Raw genomic sequence first — 21,291 nt, 5'->3', positions numbered from 1 at the left:
GAAAGAATAAACAGGGCCGGCATTTCAAAATAAAAGCTCTGTGTCAGAAATTCACTGTACCTCAAAACAAAGTATGTTTTTTGTAAACTTGACACGTTCACAAGTCACCTGCAGTCAAATCAGAATGGATCCGCGACCCACTTTTGGACTGCAACCCACCAGTTGGGAACCACTGCCCTGAGGTACTGTCAGGCATGGCCAAATTTAAATGTGCCAGTGTAAAAGCTTTTTTAGCCCCAGGCTAACCTGAAGCCTAAAAGCAGTGGGAGAAGCCTAAATATTTTCATATTCCCTGTAAAAGGGATTTTTTTGGGGGGAAGTTGTTGCTATGAGGGTCCAAGGACAGAGGGATGTCGTGTGCTGTAAAGCCCTCTGAGGCAAATTGTGATTTGGGATAACAGGTTTTCTGAAGAGAACTGAATTGAACTGAAATGAATTGCATTGATATTCTTATGAGGCAGAGGCAGACAGCACATGATTGGTCTATTCTGTGTGGTAGTGGAGTCGAATGATCCTCTTATACTGGAAGATGCACACAGCCTGAGGAAGAAATCCTGGCTAAACAAAGCAAACTGATAACCACCACCTTGGTACTGGTTATCTCTGACTGGGATTTTGTTGAGCCAGCAAAGACAAAGAAAGCCTGGCTCTGTTGAACTTGCTTTGTGGATCACCCCCCAGGTCTGCAGTGACTCCAGCCAACCACACTGTTGGCTTGCTTGACTGACTTCCTGCTTCTTTAACTTCTCTCCCTCTTCTCTGGTAGCCTAAGCCAACCAAACAGCTAGCATCCCCGGATGATGTATGTTTTCATTCTCCAAACAGCCAGAAGGCTGTGCAGATATTGTCAGTAAGCTCTGAGGCGCAGAGCTGAGCGCGGCTGGCTCTGCAGAGATTGCTCTATTGCGCTTGCTTAAGGCCATGAAGACAGGATGACATTATGCAGAATGTAGACCGCATTATGCTCATGTGTTATGACCTTTTCTTTTTTGCCTTCACATTAAGAGAATGAAAATATATCGATCATCTCAGTGGGGGTCCGTGTTCATTCATAAGCTTCACAGCTTGACAGCACAGAGTGGCATTGTCTGAGGCTGCAGAGACAGATTAGACAGCTTTTGCTTGCTCAGTCACTTCTGGAGTCTAATTTATTGGTTTTGTCCTCTAGGATGTCTATTTTTGGATTAAATTAGTGTTTGCTTGTGTGTTTCCTCGACCATTAGTGGGCAAGGCCCCCACACATTTCAACCACCCACCCACTAATCCCCTCCATTAATAAGGCAACATGACTGTAAGGGCCACATGTTATTAAAACTAATTGACAACTGTTTCACCCCTCAAAGCAAATTAATTCCCAACACTCTCACCCAGTTACAGTAATTTAAATTTTAATGCAAACCAAACACCACAACACTGCACACCTGCTTATTAAATCAAGCACACAATGTAAACAGAACTGCATTTATAAAAGAGCAGCATCTTTGTCCATTTAAATAAACCTTTGCATTCAGCTGACCCTATTTTTTTCAGTAATGGTTTTCTGAAGATATACTTTTAAATTTAACAAGATACAAGTATCACTTAAAATTTAGTAAGTTACATGGTGAGTTACAGGGGTGCCCCCTTTCACCTCTTTACTGCCCACGCGGTAGACTAAACTTAATCAATACTTTATACCTCAACTTCACTACTTTTTAGAGGCACATATTGTATTTTCTAAATGATATATTACAGATACAGCTACTCAGCAGTATATAAAATACTTTAAAGTAGCTCCACCTTTACCTACTGCAATAATAAAGTGATGCACACATGCACATCAAAATTTTTATTACAAATAACAGAATATTTTTACACTTTAGTGTTACTACTTTTACTGTGTCAATATTGAACACCACGTTTAGATTTTCTTTTTTTTTTCACCTTTTCACTATTAAATCTGAAAGCCAATTAAATAAAAACAAAAAAAGGGCCACTTAGATCTGATGTGTCACCAGCATGTCTTGCCCACTGCACCATGTGACTGGCCACACGTATCAGGTAATAGCCTATCAGCAGTGAAGGTATATTAATGAAGTTGTAAAAAAAAATCACAATCCAAAACACTGGAGTTGAAAAACACGGTTGTCTGCACACCAGTCAAGTTGCACGTACATGTCTGCGAAAAACATGGATGTTTCACACACATCTTCCCCCAATCACCACAGTTTCAAGGTGAGAATGCAAGGTTCTTGAGTTATGGCAAAAACATGTTGGTTGAGGTCACGGTGACCTTGACATTTGAACTTTCAATCATCAGATTCTAATCAGTTCATTTTTGAGTTCAAGTAGACATTTGTGCCAAATTTGATGAAACTCGTTTAAGGCCATCTTCAAATATTGCATTCAGGAAAATGAGACAGATGCAAAGTCACAGTGACCTTGGATTTTGAATGCCAAATTCTACTGAGCTCAATGTTAAGTCCAAGTGAATGTTTGTATTAAATTTGAAGAAATTCCCTCAAGGTGTTCTTAAAATATCGTGTTTACAAGAAAGGGATGGACGGATGAATGGACAGGCGGACAGAGCAGCCGAAAAACATAATGCCTCTGGCCTCAGCTATTGCCCCCACGGAGACAAAAAAAAACCGTGGTGTTTCTGAGAGTAAACTCCTGCCATCAACAAAAGTCGTTACTGAATTACACTTTAATGAGTACGAGAACTGCAAGGGGAGGAAAAGGAAGTGAGATGCACCTGGACGCAGTGAGAGATGTTATGAGTTTCTCATAGTTTGTAGACGATACAGGCGTTTAATATACCAGACATGATAAAGGAATTAACAGCTCAAAAAAGTTTACAGTTTACAAAATACGTACATATGCAACGAGGATTTTACAGCATCAGTTAACCAAAAGAAGCCTGAAAATTCAGGAGAAAAGTCAATCACAAGGCCAATTCAAATTAGGGTTACAATGTTTCGTTACAGCCACAACAACAACCCCCGAAAAACCAACAACTCTAACACTGAAGTCGGCAATTCAAGTCTTGGCCAACACACATCAGGGTAGACTTCAGTTTTACCGAAAGACCCAAAATGCTTGGCTTCCATACAAGAAAACAATCTGTGGTCAAGAGGGAACACTGTAATCTTTGCGTTTGAAATAATCCAAATTCATTCGGTACACCACAACCACCCAAAACACATGCAGGGATTAAGAGTTATAAACCAAATGAAAATACTTCCAAAACAAGGATTACAGAGACAAGACGTCAAATTGCTCAGTAAAAACTGAAGGAAAACCATTTCCTTTGTGAGATTACCATTTTAAACGTGATGATTGGACTTTCGATAACGTCCCCGTGTTTTGCTTCATCTCCCCCATCTCTGATTGAAATATTCAGCATCATACTGAACTCAATTTCTTTGACACAACAGTATATTGTTAGCCTTGATGTCTCTCATTTATTTCTCGTGTTCCTCCCTCATGCTGGATCATCCCTCAAACAGGATGATGTGTGAAGGATGCAGCTTAATGGCTCATATAGAAACCGTGGCCTCAATCTGATTTCTTTTCATTACAGGCCCCGTGGAAAATAAATCTCTATTCTTAGTCCTGCCTTTGTTGTGCTGGAAAAGTACACTTTATGTGGAAGTTAAAGGATGTTTGGCCAGATGTGGTCATCAAAAACAAACTCTGAAACTGTAATACACACTGATATTTTCCGGATCAGGACTGAGAACGCCCCTAAACAATATGCAGATGTACGAGCGTCTATTCTCTTTTGCTGATGGCATTTCAGTTCTATGTGAGGAATGTTGCGTGGAGCGTGAAATGGTTTCATAAAGCTTTAGGGAGGAGGTGTGTTTGATTCATAACTATTTCTCATTTGAAATGAAGTGTACTTTCAACCGTGGCTTTTTTCTTTATGCCATCTGTTGTTTAGATGCCAAAATGTAGGAATCTGCATATCTCAAAACTAATGAGAAACTAATGGGCCATCACAAAAAGTCCATGAATACGAGCTGTGACATTACGTGGAAGGAAATGATCCGACGTGCAGTGACTCAACTATGTTTTGTTTCCCATTACACTAACGGCTTTTTTCTTTTTCAGCAAATGCAGATTCTTTCTCCTCCCAAGTTGACTTAAAAATCACCTCCACCTGTACCCAAAACTTTTCGTCTTTTACAGTGAAATCTGCCTCAATCCACCTGTCTGCCTGCACTTCACCAATGATCAAAAGTTCAGTAAATGGATGCACTGGCCAGTCCAAACAGGGCACTTTTGTTTACTCATTCTAACTGGCTCAAAGTGTTGCTGCAAATATTTGTTGGAATAAGTCAAGTTAAGCTGGAGGGAAAAATAAAACTGCCAAACTATGTATGCAACTATGTATGTCTTGTCTGAAGTTGTGATTAATTAGTTTACTGTGATTTAAAATCACAAAAAGATTGAAACCACTCTAATGTTTGAGTGCTAAATATGAAGCTTCAGCCAGCAGCCAGTTAGCTTAGCTTAGCACAAAGACTGAAAGCAGGGGGAAACAATTAGCCAAGCGCCATCAGTTAGTAACAAAATAAGCCTAGCAGTAAACATAGCAAAACTATATAAAACCATCCATTTACAAACTCTAAAACAACTTGTGCAGTTTAATCTACGTTTCATTTATCCTGTTCGATGCTCATTGATTCACGACGGTGAACTGAATTTATAAAAAAAACGTACCTATGCTCTCTTCAAAGCCAGACTCCACTGAAAAAAAGTCATTTTTTACCTTACTGAACATGGTCACTGCTGGACCCTGCCTTGACCAGAAGTTTGTTTGTTTGTGTTATTGTGTAACTTTTGTTTGAAAAGGTTAGTTTGGATTCACCAAAGTCACACAATAACAAAAACAAACTACCCATCGAGGCCGCGTTAGACCAGCAGCTCCTGTGTTCAGCGAGGTAAAATTACTGTTTTTGTCAATGGAGTTTGGAGTTCAAGAGAGCAGCGAGAAGTTTCATTTTCTGTTCGGTTCCACGTTGCAAAGAGCTGTCTATTTGGGAGGAATTGAACATATGACGGGATAAATGAGACTTGGATTATACTGTAGGAGTTGTGTGAAAGTTTGTAAAAGGATAGTCAAGTTTTTAAACATGGACCCCTATGACTTAAATTCAACAAGAATTTTCTGTTTTTAGATTCTTTGTTAACAGGGGCCTGCAAGCAAAGTTTTCTTCGTGAATTCAGTGTAACATGGGGTGAGTTATTGATATAAAAATTGTCATTCTGGGGTTAAGCGCTCCTTTAAATTTACCGTATACATCGATCTTTGCATCTACTCTTAGCATAATACAAACAAGCGTATTCCCCAAAATGTCAACCTGCCTTTAACATCGTTGTTTGAATGTCAGAGTTGACTGTCGACTGAACTGCCTGTTTGTTTACTGCTTCACCACTCACGAATTGTAACATTTGTGCATGCACAAGACACAAAACAGGTTTGTGCTTTGACCCATGTTGCTGTTCTCTGTGCAGACGGACTGCTCCAGCGACAGCGAGAGCGAGGACAATTTCATTGTCGTCCCTCCACGAGACCACCTGGGCCTGGCCATTTTCTCCATGCTCTGCTGTTTCTGGCCTCTGGGGATCGCAGCGTTTTACTTCTCACAAGGGGTGAGGACACACACATGCACATATAAACACATGCGTGCATTGCCTCCAAATATGTGTTTTGTCACACATTCTATATGATACAGCATCTGTTTGTTGAGGTCTAACAAAACAGGTGCATCCTCCCACACACACACACACACACACACGCAAACACACACATAAACACACACATATCCTTATAAATTGTTAGACATGCAAGCAGACATGCACATACCCAGCTCTGTGTATGACTCATCACCAAAAGATGAAGGCCTATCACACATAAAAAGGGACTGACAGCTGACTCTCTCACTGCCAACGCAAGGCCAATTTTTACTGGGCAACCCATCAATAACTCAAGGCCAATCTGTAATGGCTGCTTGATGCTCTGTAAACAGGCGGAAAGGCGCCTTTAGGAAGAGTACATAAATCATTTTCAAGGCTCCATCTGCAAACTCCAAAAGAAGGAAGTGATCAAGATGAGAGCGGCCTTTGAACCAGTGGCGTTTTCACGAGGATTGAAGATGAACCTAATAACAGGTGTGCAGACGGATGAAAGACGACAAGCTCTCAGATACATTTGAGCTGTAGTTTGGGAAGCCATATTTGTTGGAAGAAATGCATGAAACACACTAAAAACAGGGTTTAGTCCTTCAGAAAATCTTAGGATTTTATCCCTGACATTTTTCAAACTATACTATCTGGCTTTTATATACAAATATACTGTTCTTTTAATTTAATAAGGTGTATTATGCAGGAATTGTCAGTTACAGTTTGTAAATAGAATCAAGAGCATAAATGAAAGTGAAAGCCAAACCAAGATTTGGAACGAGCTTTGTCTTCTTGGCATTTCGCCTTGCATTTGCATATTTTCAGTACTGTCTGCAATTTTCATAGTTTCTTGGATGCAAAGATGATATCAGTGAACTTTCCGTTTTTTGTGATTCTTATTTTCAATCATTATGTGCCCACTCTAAATAAAATATAAAACGGCGAGGCGGAATAACAGGGCAACATTCCTGCCTTGAACAAGCTGTGTAAAAGGAGCTACAAAGTCCCGATGTCGCCTGCATGCTGTGCCCAGGAACGCCCTGAACAATGCAAAATAAGAGGAAAATACAGGCAGAGGGCTCTGCAGATAAAAAGAAATCCACACACTTTTAATGGGTCAAAAGTGATGACCGGAAGGGATTACTTCTCCATAGACTTCTCCAGTCCATACAAAAATCCTTCATAATATGCTTTTAAATGTCAAGGAATTAAACCAAAGTAGTGTCTTTCAACATTCAAATATCAGATGTTATATTCAGAGCTTGGGTGTTAAATACCTTAATGGGTAAACGATTAAATAATATTTCCTTCCCAGAGATACTTACTTTGATGGAGAGATAAAACCACATTATTATGAACCCTTGAGAGAGCAGTTATTTCCAAAGAGAACAAGCCTGTGTGATTTTAAAACGCAGCTGTCACGGTGTGACGAGGCAACACTGTTCATTTTTAAGCTCAGCCGCTGACACCGGCAAACTGCACATAATGGTTGTCTAATGGATTCCAACTGGACGTCTTCCCTCTTTTCACTTCAGTGGGGAACATGTCCACTGATGGTGTGTCAGTCAAACAAAGAGCAGAGGGATCGCTGCTTGTCTTTTAACTAATCAATTGTGTCTCTCTTACTTGCACTGACATGAAAAGACATTTTAAGAGGCTGTCACACACATGTATATTTAAAGGCGAATGTAAACACACGTACACAGCAGGGATGGTCAAGCCTTTTTGCCTTTGACTACAAATTCTTATCAAAAGCGCAAACGTTTAGCAGACTTATCTGTGGAGGCGAGGAGTCCGAGGCAGATGAAGGCAGTCAGTGAATTATCTTGTCAGGAGCTAATTTGATTCTTCCTGGGTAATTATGGGGAAGTGATGGCTGTGTTTAGGGATGGATGGCTTTTCTGCCAATCTTCCTCCTTTAGAAGGTGCCGTCCAGAAGAGCTGTCAGGAAAAGATATGGTGGGAGTCTGGAATCGCTTCATTTTATAGCTCAATAACCCACTTCACTGGTCTTCATTTTATTCAATCGCTCAGGGAGCACCCCCCCACCCCTCTTTAAATTAATTAATTCTGTAGGATTTAGCACGATGATATTGTAAGTGTTTCATTAGAACGAGGCCTGGAGTTTGATTATCTGCTCTGCACCTGACCTGAAGAGTTTAGGGATCTGTACTTACTAACAAAGCTAGAGCACAAAATCTTGATTTTTTTTACACCATATGTGAGGTCTGTGGCAATGATTTTTGAAGGAGTATAAATCTACCTAAAAAGACTGAAAATTAAAGGGTTACCCCTGTATTTTCTTTAACCTGGGCCCGATTTTCCATGTTTTCATCTAAATGACTAATGAGGACAACACTCTCTGAAGTGGTCCAGTATTGACAGAGAACGCTGATGGGCCAGTGGCTAAAATGGCTGCATTATACTGTGAAATTACATCTACTAAAGGTGTTTGTTTTTGCCACTGACAGGCTCAGATTGTCGTTTTTTAAGTGTCTAACTTCATGGAAAGGATCCCTAGAATTAAAGTTAAGTTCTGTATTTTTCTTTTTTTTTAATGGCAAAAATTATTTATAAAATTGGTCCAGTATTGAGCAAGAGTGCTGCAGACAGCAGCCCCAATACAGGCTGCAGTGTAACCACTCTGGGCATTTGGTAGCATCAATGTATGTCCACTAAAAGTACTTGTTTTTGTCACTGGCAGGCTCAGATTGTAACTGTCTGACAACATTATGGACATGATCCCTTCAGAGATGGACTTTTTATTGAAGATCCTTTTTGTTTAACCAGAAACAGCCCCAAAATCACCATCATCAAACCCACCAGACTCCCTTTAAATAAACAGTCATTTTAACGAGTATAGAGCCAGCATATTTTCACATCTAACTGGGTGAACTGAGGGTTTATTTCAACCAAACTAGAGGTGCTGATTGTTGCGACAGAGAGCAGAGAAACCAAGATGGATTTTGCAAGTTTTATTTTGTTTCCATTAAGTTTGAATGAAGTGTGTTTCACGATGACTAAATGGCAGTTTATTTAAATGTAGTTTGGCGGGTTTGGCAAGTAAGACTTTTGGGGTGTCTCTGGCTAAACAAAAGAGATCTTACTAATGCAAAAACATAATATAAATCCATAATATTGACAATCATTTAAAATAATAATTTGAGCCTGTCAGTCGCAAATAAAAGCACTTTTGGATGTAAATTCAATATGAATATTTTACGATGATAAAATTTATAAATGGAGGAGTTGGCAATAGCAATTTTGGGGCTGTTTCTAGTTAAACAGAAGGTCTGTCTCTGTGGGGATCCTTTCCATAAGATCGCCAGACACTTAGAATAATAATCTGAGCAAAATGGCAAAAAAACAAACAATTTTGATAGATGTGGTTAAGCTGCAGTCCGTTTTGTGGCTGTCGTCTGCAGCCCTCTCACGCAATACTGGGCCAGTTTAAAAAAATGTTGTTCCCATTACTCAGACACAGACACCTGGGAAAACAGCGACCAGATTGAAAAAATCAAACTTTAATGTATAACAAAGAATCTTCACACTACACAACTTTTTTTCTCAACTTCGCTATTTTCTGTGGTTACTGCTCTCCGCCTTAGAGTGTAAACAGATGCATTATGGGTCGACAAGGACAGCAGAAAGAGCCAAGAGGAAAAGTTCAGAATTGATAGCACATCAGCATCGTCACTTACTCCGAGGACATTTACAAACAAACAGCTTAGCTACTGTAATAGAGTCTGTGGAACGCAGATCAATAGTGTTTTTGTCCCACTGGAAGGTCAGGCCTCGTCAAACAGAGAGCCGCCAAGTGGCTTCCCAAGAGGACTTTGAGGGAGGGCATCGGCGAACACACAGAAACAGCCGTCCATTCATGTGCTGCTTTAAACGGCTCATATCCCATTTGCCGAAGACTGCATTTTTAATTCTCTGTAACGACTTTGTGGTAAATAGTGCTTTACCATTTTAGAATTCAGTGTTAACCGCCCCCACACACACCCACACACACACACACAGCACTGATAATGACTAAAATGCTGTGAATATCTGGGGAAAATTAGCTTGGAGCATTTGATTGGGAAGCGGAATTGAGTTTCAATTATTGCCACTAATAGGGTGAGTGTTTTGTTTGGAGATGCTGATAAATGTTTCTCTCGGCTCTGAGACATCTGCGCTGGAGAGAGCAGGGTTGAGGAGCCGCTGCGATTCCTTTCACGATTATGCAAATAAGACTCCCCTGAAGTTATCTTACAGCATACAAGTCATCATAATGGATGAAAATGAACGAGCTAATTATTGTGAAACAGTTGATGTGTTTGCGTGCCTGTCTGTGCAGGGGAGGTCGGGAGACAGAGAGCTGGAGGGAGAGAGATTTGGGGGCTTTATGTGTTTTTATTTTAAATTTGTTTATTCTGAGGAAAAACCTGTTAAGGATGCTGAATTGACTTACGAGAGCGCGTCATAATATGAATCCCCATGCAGCTAAGTCTGAGATGTTATCTTTTTTTCTATGACACCACATTTCAATCATTTTGTCAAGGTTGAGGAGATAAAGCCTTCATGCTTCTCACCATTTTCCTCTCAAGGGGATTCAAGGAAAAATCTTCACATTGACAATATGCAGTACATTATACAAAGTGGATGCTCATGGAGATGAGAGCACAGACACACTAACCTACAATACCAGTTTATGGCTCATGGGCCAAATCTGGCCCCTGACAGGGTGCAGGGTGGCCCCTCAACCATTTTATAATGCACAATAAAAATAAAGTGATTCACAGTGGAAATTGTTTTTGTACTTGAACATAAGGTGCTCGAGTAGATAAGACAGCATCAAAATAGTTAATTTAAAGAAAATGCCAGTGGAGGATCCTCTGCGCCCCCCGACAGAGGTCCCAGTTAAGCCCCTGAAATCCCAGAAACATCCTGGAATCCTAAAAATGTCCTAAAATTTGAGAAATGCCCTAAAATCCTAAAGCTTTCCCCAAATTATAGAAATGGCCTAAAATCCCAGAAACATCCTGAAATCCTAAAAATATCCTAACATCATATAAACGTCCTAAAATCCTACAAACTGCCTTAAATTGAAACATGCTAATATCGTGTTGAGTATCCCTGTACTATACTCATCTGTTTTGTCCACATTATAGCATTATTGTATGTCGTAGTCATGTCTCTCAGGAAGCCACAACATGATTATTTTTAATCACTTGTGTTAGAAAGATTGAAGCATCTATTATAAAGTTTAATAACTGCTTTCACAGGAGAAATGAAATAATAAGCATGTGCCCTTCAACTTCAATTCAACCATCACACGATGACTCTTTTTAGGCTCATCTCTTCCTAAAGACCTTGCTGTAAGGGCTGTAGTCAAAAGGAGAAGGCGCTCCGTCTCGTTTTGAAACCTAATTTCCCATAAGGTCTCCATACGGCGCTTTTGTTCCAATAATTACAGTATTGACATGGAAGCTAAAGGCTTTGCCTTGAATGCATGTCCTTTGTCTTGACTTGCTTCCTGACCTTTTCCAGGCGTTTGTCTAAAGACTCTTTCTCTCTGGCTCTCATCTGGCCGTCTTTGTCTTGGACTATTAGGCATTGTCTTCTAAAAGCTTCTTGGCACTAATGAAACATTTGGCAGACAGTGGGAAAGACCTCATGTGAAGTGTTTTTCAGCAGCAACAACAGTCACTGGGAAATGGTGAATTTTTTTTGTGTTTATTATTTATTAATTATTCTGTAGATGAAGGTGCTACGTTTAAACATACTGTGAGATGCAAAGCTGGCTGCTTCATGAGGAGAAACAACTCAGCCACAGAAAGCATCGTACCTACAACACAGTAAAAGTACTGCACTAACTCTGTGCTTGGGCTGCCTAACTAGTCAGTTTTTCAGTGCAAGAAGTACTCTTGTTTTGGCTGCATTGTCCACCAATGGTGGATGAAGTATTTAGGTCATTTACTTAAGAAAAAGTACTTAAAACCGTTCTATAGAATTACTCTGTTAGAGTCCTGCAATCAAAATTTTACTTAATTATGTAAAAATAGTTCAAATCAGTATTGTTTTGCTGCATTCAGCCACCTTTAAGTATTTAAACCTCTGAAACCTGAAAAGTTTTTTATTTATTTTTAAAAACATGGGGGGAACAGCAATGAGCAACTTGGCAAGAAATGTCAGGCAAATTGCGAAAATGTGGAAGAGGTGACATAAAAATGACATAAAAATTTAGGATTATTTGATAAATATATATATATATTTATATATCTATCTATATATACTGTATACACACACACACACATATATTTATATATCTATATATATCTATATATACTGTACACACACACACACACACACACACACGGAAAATGTCCTGAAAACAATAAATCTTCCACATTAAAGTGATGTTACGGATCTTTGTTAAGACCATGTTATTCTGTTTGTGTTTGTATTTTAATTTTCTTTTTTTTATTTTCAGGTAATTTCCTTTTTGCCTTTTATTGGTTTCTTGCTTAGTTTTGGTCCATTTCTTGTTAAGTTGCCCATTGACTTCTTCCCATTGTCTTTGAAAATAATGCAGCCAATTTGCTCAGGTTTCAAAAATGCACAATACAAAAAAGGTAAAGATACTTTAAACAGTACCAAAACAAAACAAATATGTGCAATGTAGCTGTTGAACTATAAGAAAACTGTAAAGTCTTGTGCAGAAATGTGCAAAAATGGTAAACCAAATCAGACCAGCACACTCATGAATCCACCCAACTCTCAGCACAAGTCCCTCTACTTTGTCCTTAAGTAAAGAACTTGAGTAAATATAATTTTTTTCATTCCACCACCGTTTTCCACGCAAAAAAAAACGCCATCAGGACCAAAGTTTTAAACATCTCAACTTTTTCAATAAATGCCAAAAAGAAATTCTCCCCACCCTAAAGACAACCCTAACATGGTGACATGCAGTCGCAAATGAGAACTTATATCTCATTCCACCTCAACAAACACAACAAAGCACTTGACATGAGTAAGTATCCATTCTGCAGTCAGAGAGGTATCTGTCTTTTCTGCATTTGCTTTACTTAGCAGTATTCTGCAGTGATATATGCACCTTCTCCGCCTCATTATACTAATATGGTAGGCAGGAGCCAGGCTTAACACATCACACTTTGTGTCAAATGTAATTTGCATCCGTCTTACTGAATTGACTTTCTACAAAATTGCAAACATTAAGATCCAGACTGCCGAGACAAACAGGGATGAGTCAAAGTGTAGATGGGAGTTCGCTGTCTGGGGCGTCTGCTCTGGCCTTATCTGCATGACTGTAGTGCAAATGGGCAGAGACTATGAATAATGGAGTATTTTTTAAATAATTCCAGGTACAATATGGAGATGAAAAGGCGTCAGTAAATATTAAATATTCATAAAAAGCATCTGTAGAAATGAAAAACTGACATTTACATTTAAAAAAAGGTTGACATATAGCCTGTGAGGGTGTAAAATCGGTTTAATAATTATAGACTGATTTTTATACCTCGTAAGGCCAGAGGCATTATGTTTTCGGGATGTCCGTCCGTATGTACGACCAGCACATTCATCTCAAGAAAGACTTAAGTTTGAATTCTTCAAATTTGACACAAACATTCACTTGGACTCAACAATAAGTTGATAAGCATGTGTTGGTCAAAGGTCAAGGTCACAGTGATCTTGTGTTTGTCTTATTAGATGATGAACTGATTAGATGTTTGTGGTCGAAGGTCAAGGGGCAAGATCCCTGTGAACTGATCTGTCTGACTCTTGTGAACGCAATATCTCAATATCTCCTCACACCTTGAGGAAATTCCTTCAAATTTGGCACAAATGTTCAAGTGTAATATCTAAAGAGGACCTTGAGCGAGTTTTCTCAAATTTGGCACAAAGAATGAACTGACAGGAACCTGATGGTCAAAGGTCTCAGTGACCTCATAAAACATGTTTTGGGTCATAACTCACTCTTGGGTGCCCACCTTTAAATTGTGATTGTATAGATCTTCTGTGTTGCTGAGGGGAAGATGTGTGTGAAACATCACTGTTTTTTTAGACATGGATATAAGCTGAAAGTGAAACTTGACCGGTGGGCAGAGGCACACAACCTCGTGACGATATATCTAGTTTTTACTTGATATTACAAGAGCCACTAACTGTTAGTCTCTTCTACCTCAGGCTCTGCCTTCAGCTAGTCATGCACCTAAAAATAAAGAAGCCACAGGGTCAGGTACCTGAACCAGCTGGCTCCTCTCAATGAGGAAAAGCACTGGCTCGATTCCAAACGTCCTCATAGTTATTATGAGCAAGGTTCGGCATCCTGCAAAGAAGCCTCATTTCAGCCACCTCCATCCGCAGTCTGAGAGCTCAGGAGGAAAAAACCATGGCCAAAACAAGGATTTGTAAAGAGCCTCGCTTTTGTGTTTATTTTTCTATTCACTGCCAAATACAAAAATCAACATCACCACACACTCTGGCAGTTGCAGTTCCTCTTAACCTCCGCCATGAATAAGAAGCGTAACCTTGTCTACTTGGAGTTCCAAAATGAATGGGACAGATTTTTTATCAGAGATGACCGTGGCCTCGGAGCTGGAAGTCCGCTCCATTATCATTAGAATGAATTCAATAGAATAATGAAGGTTATTTCATATTCCACATTTCAAACTGTTCTGGCACACATTCAGCAAAACAGTGTGACCAATGTATCCTGTCATAGGCAGAGTAAATTATGCACTGATGCCAGAATTAAAAATAAATACAATAAATTAATAGAATAATATGTGATGGCATTTGGAGTAAAATGGGAACATAAATTAGTTTAGGGGAAGACAATGGAGATGGAAAAGGCAATACAAAGTCCAAACAAAGACACTGTAACGATTTGTCGGTGTGTAATTTCTGACCTCAATTCAGCTTTATGAATGAAAACAACAAATCAAAACAGGCGTCTCTTTTCATTCGTTTCCATCGTGGTAAGCATGTTATTCAAAGAGCGAGATAGCTAGACTATCTGCCCAACAATGGGCAGGATACACACAAGGAACCACTATTCAACCCCTAGTCACTGTTGTATTTTCAAGCCAAGTATTTGTATATGTTATCCAGATACTATGGAATGATACAAGAAGCAAGAATCCATTCTAGCATCAGGTACACTCTGATGTTACCAACTGGCTTATTGTTAAACAGAGCCTCAGATGGATAGTTTACTTTGTCTCACTCATTAACTGCATACTTAACAGTATTAAATACTAGAAACACCAAAAAAGTCAGAGGGCATCTTTAAGCTCTTAAAGGGACAAAATCATCATCCAGAATTAAAATGACAAGTTTTCCCTCTTAGCTGTAGCTAAGCTATATATCAGTCTAGATTTTTTGGGTGTCAGATGCAGAGTGTTGGAGATATCAGTAGTAGAAATTCCTGTCTTCTCTCCAAAACAATGGCAGTTGTCTTGTTTTGCTCAAAGCATCAAAACAATAATATTCAAAAGACTCAACAGCAATGTCCCTTTCCAGAAATCATGACTTGCATACTCAAGATAATCCACAGATCTTGTTGTGAGCAGTTTGATGTAGAAAGTACGTTCTTTCTGCCGAACTGCACCTTCCAAATGAATCACTGCACAGAAGGAAGAGTGCATCTACTCATGGATGAGAGGCTTGTACTTGTGACAGAAAGAGATGTAAACATTCATGGGGTCCTCCTCGACTGAGTTGCAACATTAGCTAGCTCAGTAGATGCACTCTTCCCAATGAAATGTATCCTCATATCACCTGACTTAAAGTTATGAACTAAATGTAAAGTAGCATAGGTTACGTTTAGGAAAAGGAACATGGTTAGGCATAGTTATGTTCTATACTTAATGTAAAGTTACATAGGTTAGGTTAAGGAAGATAAAGTTACATAGGTTAGATTAAGGAAGATTAAATTACATATGTAAGATTTAGGAAAAAGACACATGGTAACAATGTACCATGAAATAGCTAAAAGACCACTTAATTTTGCATGGAATATTATCAGCAGTATACTTGGGGAAAGTCCTGTGTTTGTTTGATAAATCCACAATCCTAACCTCCCTCATCAGAGTTTTGCTCTTGACAAGACTTAATTCTTTACTCCTGTCAGCACATTGGTATTGTGATCGCAGCCTTCCTGATTACATGGTTTATGTATCTTCTGCATTACCTTACATAGTTGTATGTGTGAACAGTGCAGTCGAATAATCTGCCCTCTTCATGGTGATACAGTAGGTGGGTGTAGTTTAGTAGAAAGAAAATACTGCTCACACCAAGGTCTGTGGATTATCTTGAGTAACTGGGTCATGATTTCTTAAAAGACATTAGAGATTTCATTTAAAAAAGGGATGTGCAATCTAGTTAAATTGAATTGGATGTTTATATGAATTTTTAATTTTGAGGTGAACTGTCCCTTTAAGTAAGGAATGATTTAAAGCTTATGTGATATTTTGTAATATATAATGATCCTAGCAATGGATCAAAATACTATGTATAATGTGAAATGTGACACTCGTAGTGACAAACTCAGAGAACCGCTGTACTGTAGTCAGGCGGAGCACAACAACTATTATGTGAGCAGAATGGTAAACACAACACCACACAGAGGACCTATACAAGCCTATAGAGGGCTGTAAAGATGCACTATAACCTTAAATACATGGTAACTGGGTCATGCTGTTGAGGGCTGTTGTCAGGGGAAATAAGGGTAACAACCTCTTGTGCAACAAAATACACGAGGAACCTGCTTTAATGACCTGTTTCAAAAGGCATTCAGATGTTTAGCTTTTATCTTTTAACATAATCTTTTAATGAAGTTAATTTAAAATGCAGCTTTCCAACAAAAGCAGCACTGTTAAATGTACTCTTCATATGTTTGGTCTTTGTCAAAAATGTTTTCCTTTAACCCTTTAACTCCTGGATCGACGTCAGGTTTCCTCTGCTGTGTTCAGATGGCTTTCATAAGCATATAACCTCTGAAATCTGAGAAAATTAGTGTGATTTCTCTCAAAAAATATGGGTAAAATATATACTGAGTAATTTGACAAGAAATGTCCTGTTTCCACAGAATTATTGTGAAATTATGATAAATTTGCGTTGCTCATATGTCATTTATCATTCACTGCTAGCAGCCAATATGACCGTAACCTCCGGTCCTTGACATTTTCACACTAATTGCCATTTTTTAGTCCTGCCATGAGACGATGAGCTCTCCTGGGTCACAGCGAGCCACTCGGTCAATGAGCCCATCCTCCACTCACATTTTTTCCTCCACACTGCCACAGAAATAACAGACAGCTTCTGTAATTATGGCTCTTTTGAAAAATGGGTCACTCCTTCTCTTGAGGTCCATCCAAACTGTATCTGACTTCCTTCTTCTCTTGTATTTTCTCTTTTCCAGACCACCAAGGCGGTGAACAAAGGTGACTTCCCACTGGCCAACATCGCCTCCAGACGTGCTTTGTTCCTCGCCGCTCTCTCCATCACTATAGGCACCGGCGTGTATGTGGGGGTGGTGGTAGCTCTCATCGCCTACCTTTCGAAACCAGGACACATATAGCAGTCGCACCTTCCCTCCAACACACCTCCAGGGAGCCCAGGAAGAGAACAACTCCCCCTCACGGGAACGGCATCGCTCCTGCAGACTTCGTGGAAAAGTTTTTTGGGGATGTACAGTTTTTTTTTTCCTCCGCCCTTCCTTTTCTTTTCCAGCTTTCTCTCCCTACAGGCCCTCTGTCAGCCAAGATTAGCCACAGTGACTGGAGAGAGGTCAAGCTGGAGGGTGAGAAGAAGGGGAATTGGGGAAGTTTTTTCTTTTTTGTCGAGCGGGTTTGAGTAATGGAAGTATTCCATGTTGGAGTCCAGTTCGCATCCCATTGACTTAAACCCCTGTTCATCCTCTTTTGGCTGGTTTTAAGACCCCGACAGACACATCCAAGAGGAAAAACTGAGACAATAACACAGTTAAGCAATTACTAAAGAGCTGAGTTTGAGGTGGGTAAGAAATCAATACAAAATCACCCTTAACTCTTTGAAACCTGAGTAGATCTGCTCGATGTCATTCAAAAACATGGAAGGAAGGCAGTGAGCAATTTAACAAGAAATTAACCAAATATTAGCAACAAATCAGTAAAAAATTACAAGAAAAGAAAACAAAGAAGGAAATTAGCTGAAGTGCAAAATAATTAAAAATATTATGTATTTTGCAATATATTTGTAAAATAGAATAAATAACCATAAATATACTTTCTGGTAGGGCTGCCCGTTTAAAGTCAGAGATTCAAATTTAAAGTTAAACACCATCAGTCGACTGAGGTTGCTGCAAGTCAAGCTTTTTTTCTGTTTTTTTTTCTATGCAGAGTACCTCTGGGGATGTTTTGCTCCCCAGATTTTGCTGCAGAGTGAGCGCTCTTGACTGTCACACTGCTCTTTGATAAAGGGTCCTGCAGATATGCAGGCAGCAGCACACAGGGAGAGAAAAGGAGAGACCTAATTCTTCAAAGTGGTGAATTTACAGCTCACAGCAACTTAATATGACACAGTGTCTGGCTTTTGTTTGAACAGCAAAAAATGCTGTTGCACATTTAAGACCTGTTGTTAGCATCATTAGCTGGTTACCTACATTAGATGAATGCTGCTGTCACACTGAATGTCCCTCAGAGCCCATTCAAACTTCAAAACTTAATAACTTAAATTTAATATGCAAAACAAAACACAACGTGGAATATTCATATTAAACAGTCAAATCCAATATGACCAGCATAACTTCGAGTTGAGTTCAGAGCTAGTTTTTGGAAATTCTTTCCCTTTTTTATTATTTACTAAATTTTCTATCCTTTCTCTCTCTCCCTCTCCCTCCCTCTCTCTCTCTCTCTTTTATTAAACAAATTTTTGTTTTCTTGTCACCTTTTACCAAGTACTTGAGATTTACTCCTGCCTTTCCCCATGTTTTTGGAGAGAATTAAACCTTTTTGCTCAGGTTTTAAAGGTTTAAACACCTCTGAAAGGTATCTGAATGCAGCGCAAGAAAAACTGATGTCCGTCCAGGCTTAAAAGGGTTAAACTAACTATTGTGATGTTATTTGAGTTGCAGTTAAAGTTGGAGACTCTCTTTGGAGTCTTGTCATCTCACTTTGCCATCCAGGACTGTCTCTAATAGACTGTTAGCTGCCCTCATCGACTCAAAAATACAGCACCAAGGCTGTATTTGTCTCCGGGCGGACACACCACACTTGTTAAATCATGACAAAGGAGGGCTTTTATTTCTGGAGAAGCTCCTGAAAGAGTACTTCTGATCATAATTTCAATCAAAGAAGAATACCGATCAAACACGATCAGAGGCTTGAACAATACACACTGGCATGAATTACAAGAAATGGAGCCTAAGGCCTGTGTTTAACCTCTAAGAAGGTGTCCATCCATCAAAGACAAGACCCGAAATCTTACAAAATCTGCTCACGCCAGATATGGTTTGCCTCCGTACATGCAAATTGTTTTTATGTTTGTCTTTTTGTGTTCCCTGCTGTCTAAAGGCACCTTGATTAATCTCGCTTTAAGGAATGTTCATTTATAGTCTTTTGAAGTAAAGCACACATGCGAGGTGGCCAGATGGTCCGAAATTCAGGGGGAAAACAGTGCGTACACTGTCTCCTGGAAAAAAAAAGAAAAAGAAATGAAACATCAGCCACTCACAATGGGTGAGGAAGTTATAAATCAGGTAGATAATGTCATTAAAAGTCAGGCCTTACGTATCCTCCAGGGCTACGCGTATAAACACAGTCTGACAGCTTTGGATTTAGCTGTGATCAATTATTCTTTGCATGACTCTTGCTATGTGCCAGCAGCACACTGCTACGCATGATTGATTGGATTTAGAACTTGTTTTTGTCAGATCATAAAAAAGCTTAAATTAAAATTGATCAGGCGGTGAAGGGGCTCATGTTTCGTGCGGCGCTTAAAATCACACACACCCCAATTCAGCTGTTACAACACAGGACATTTCATAGTAATAAAACACTGAGACACTTCAATTTGTTCCTTCTCAATTTCAAGAATTGTTGACAAATTCTCTTTGTATGAAGGGCTTATTAATTACAGAGATATCTGTTTTTGTTTTTATATACTATATGCAGTCAGATGCTAGCTCAAGCCTCAAGAGGTGACATTATACACTTAGTTTCCCTGCACAGATCCTGCATTAGTCATACCTGACATTTATGGCGCACAATTAGCTCCCCGTAATGGCTTTTTCTGAAGGAATGTGTACTCTCTGGAGCATAGCCCTTAAAATAGCACAACCACATTAATTTCACTAATAAGCCACTTTTGGCGTCGCCGGTTTGCTGTCAAACCCTGCGAGTAAACAATCCATTTACACATCCCCGGCTCTGTGAACATTTTTAAAATAACCATGTTAGTCGGCTCTGCTGTGCTAATGAAGAGTGAATATTGCCCATATTCTTTGTGCTTTGCTTAAATAAAACTGCAGCTAAGACTCCGAGCTTTTCTTTGAATTTTCTTTTTGGCTGCCCGTATGAGCAAACATCCAGTGATGATTAAAGGCTGTCAGATAAGGATGAGCTGAATGTCCATTGATTTCTATGTATTTGTTTGGGGCCCTAAAATTTATCTTATTGAGTTTCTGGTCATTTGAAAAGCTGGTTATTACCAGTGGCGGGGCAGAGAGGGGGCCTTCTGGGGCTCCAGCCCTGAATATTCCCTCAAAAGCTCCTTATCTTTGTTATTCCCTTCATACAACTAATATTATAGAGTGAATTTTCTTCTGTGGAGCTAATATTCCTAATAGTCCTGTTCCAGCACAATATAACAAAAATAGGTTTCAAGATAAGTAATCCTGTTTATGCCAAATTCTTACCCTGCCAAAAAATTCTCATTCCCGACTTGTCAGATACCAACACTTGGTCAGTGGCCAAATAATGATGTGCTAGGCACCCCTCTTGGTCAGTTTTTGAAGCACAGGGACGGTGTTTTAATTCACACTTATAACTCGCATTGAGGCTTTTCAAAATAAACATCCATTTTCACAATGAATGTACAGCTTCTGCTGGTTAAATGCAAACAGTTGCTTTTTCAAAATAAACTTAGAATGTGAGTTTACAAATGGCCGTTGGCCCGGACACACCAGGCCAAAGGTCTAATATTGAGCCATCAGTGAGCATCCATGGCCCTGCTTTTTGCGTTTTTTACAATTGGTACTACTCTGCCCTATTCGGCTCTCATCAGCTTTTTTCCAGGCACTTCAGCATGTTGCATCGGCGTCAGAGACAGTGAAGCCTGTCTGTGAGTGAAGTCACTCTGATTGGCAGCGAGAAGAGAAACAGAAGTGAGGAAAGGAAACAAACGGCTAGAGTCAAGAGGGCATGAGACTGAAATAAACTTGTTATATCAGGTAAGATTATGTTTTTAGTTATTAAGCTCTGTAGCATAAACGGTTCAAAATTGTTTGTATTATTGTTCACTTTGTTTTTTCAACATTAGATTGTAATAATTGTAATTAATGTGGTAATTGGCATAGGCTACCCCGGCCTTTTTATTTACTCTCACACAAGTGCAAATTGGCTAAAGGTCATG

The 21,291-nt window shown here is 39.4% G+C and overlaps 1 protein-coding gene and 1 long non-coding RNA gene across 3 annotated transcripts in view; one reads left to right on the top strand and one right to left on the bottom strand.

The window, feature by feature from the left end:
• The window catches only part of syndig1l (synapse differentiation inducing 1-like), a 54,983-nt gene extending 34,783 nt beyond the window's left edge, over window positions 1–20,200 (top strand). Inside the window, exons 3-4 of the mRNA XM_042503522.2 lie at window positions 5,503–5,640; window positions 17,102–20,200. Of these exons, the coding sequence (XP_042359456.1) occupies window positions 5,503–5,640; window positions 17,102–17,260 (297 nt within the window). The 3' untranslated portion in view covers window positions 17,261–20,200. The remainder of the gene's footprint in view (window positions 1–5,502; window positions 5,641–17,101) is intronic.
• Window positions 1–21,291, bottom strand: part of LOC148186810 (uncharacterized) — a 126,197-nt gene that overhangs the window by 82,866 nt on the left and 22,040 nt on the right. The gene's annotated exons all lie outside the window — the stretch shown is intronic.

Source organism: Plectropomus leopardus, chromosome 16, assembly GCF_026936395.1.
Source record: "Plectropomus leopardus strain MGB_pleo_1.0 chromosome 16, ASM2693639v1, whole genome shotgun sequence".
Lineage (NCBI taxonomy): Eukaryota > Metazoa > Chordata > Actinopteri > Perciformes > Serranidae > Plectropomus > Plectropomus leopardus.
This window is presented reverse-complemented; position numbering and strand designations above follow the sequence as displayed.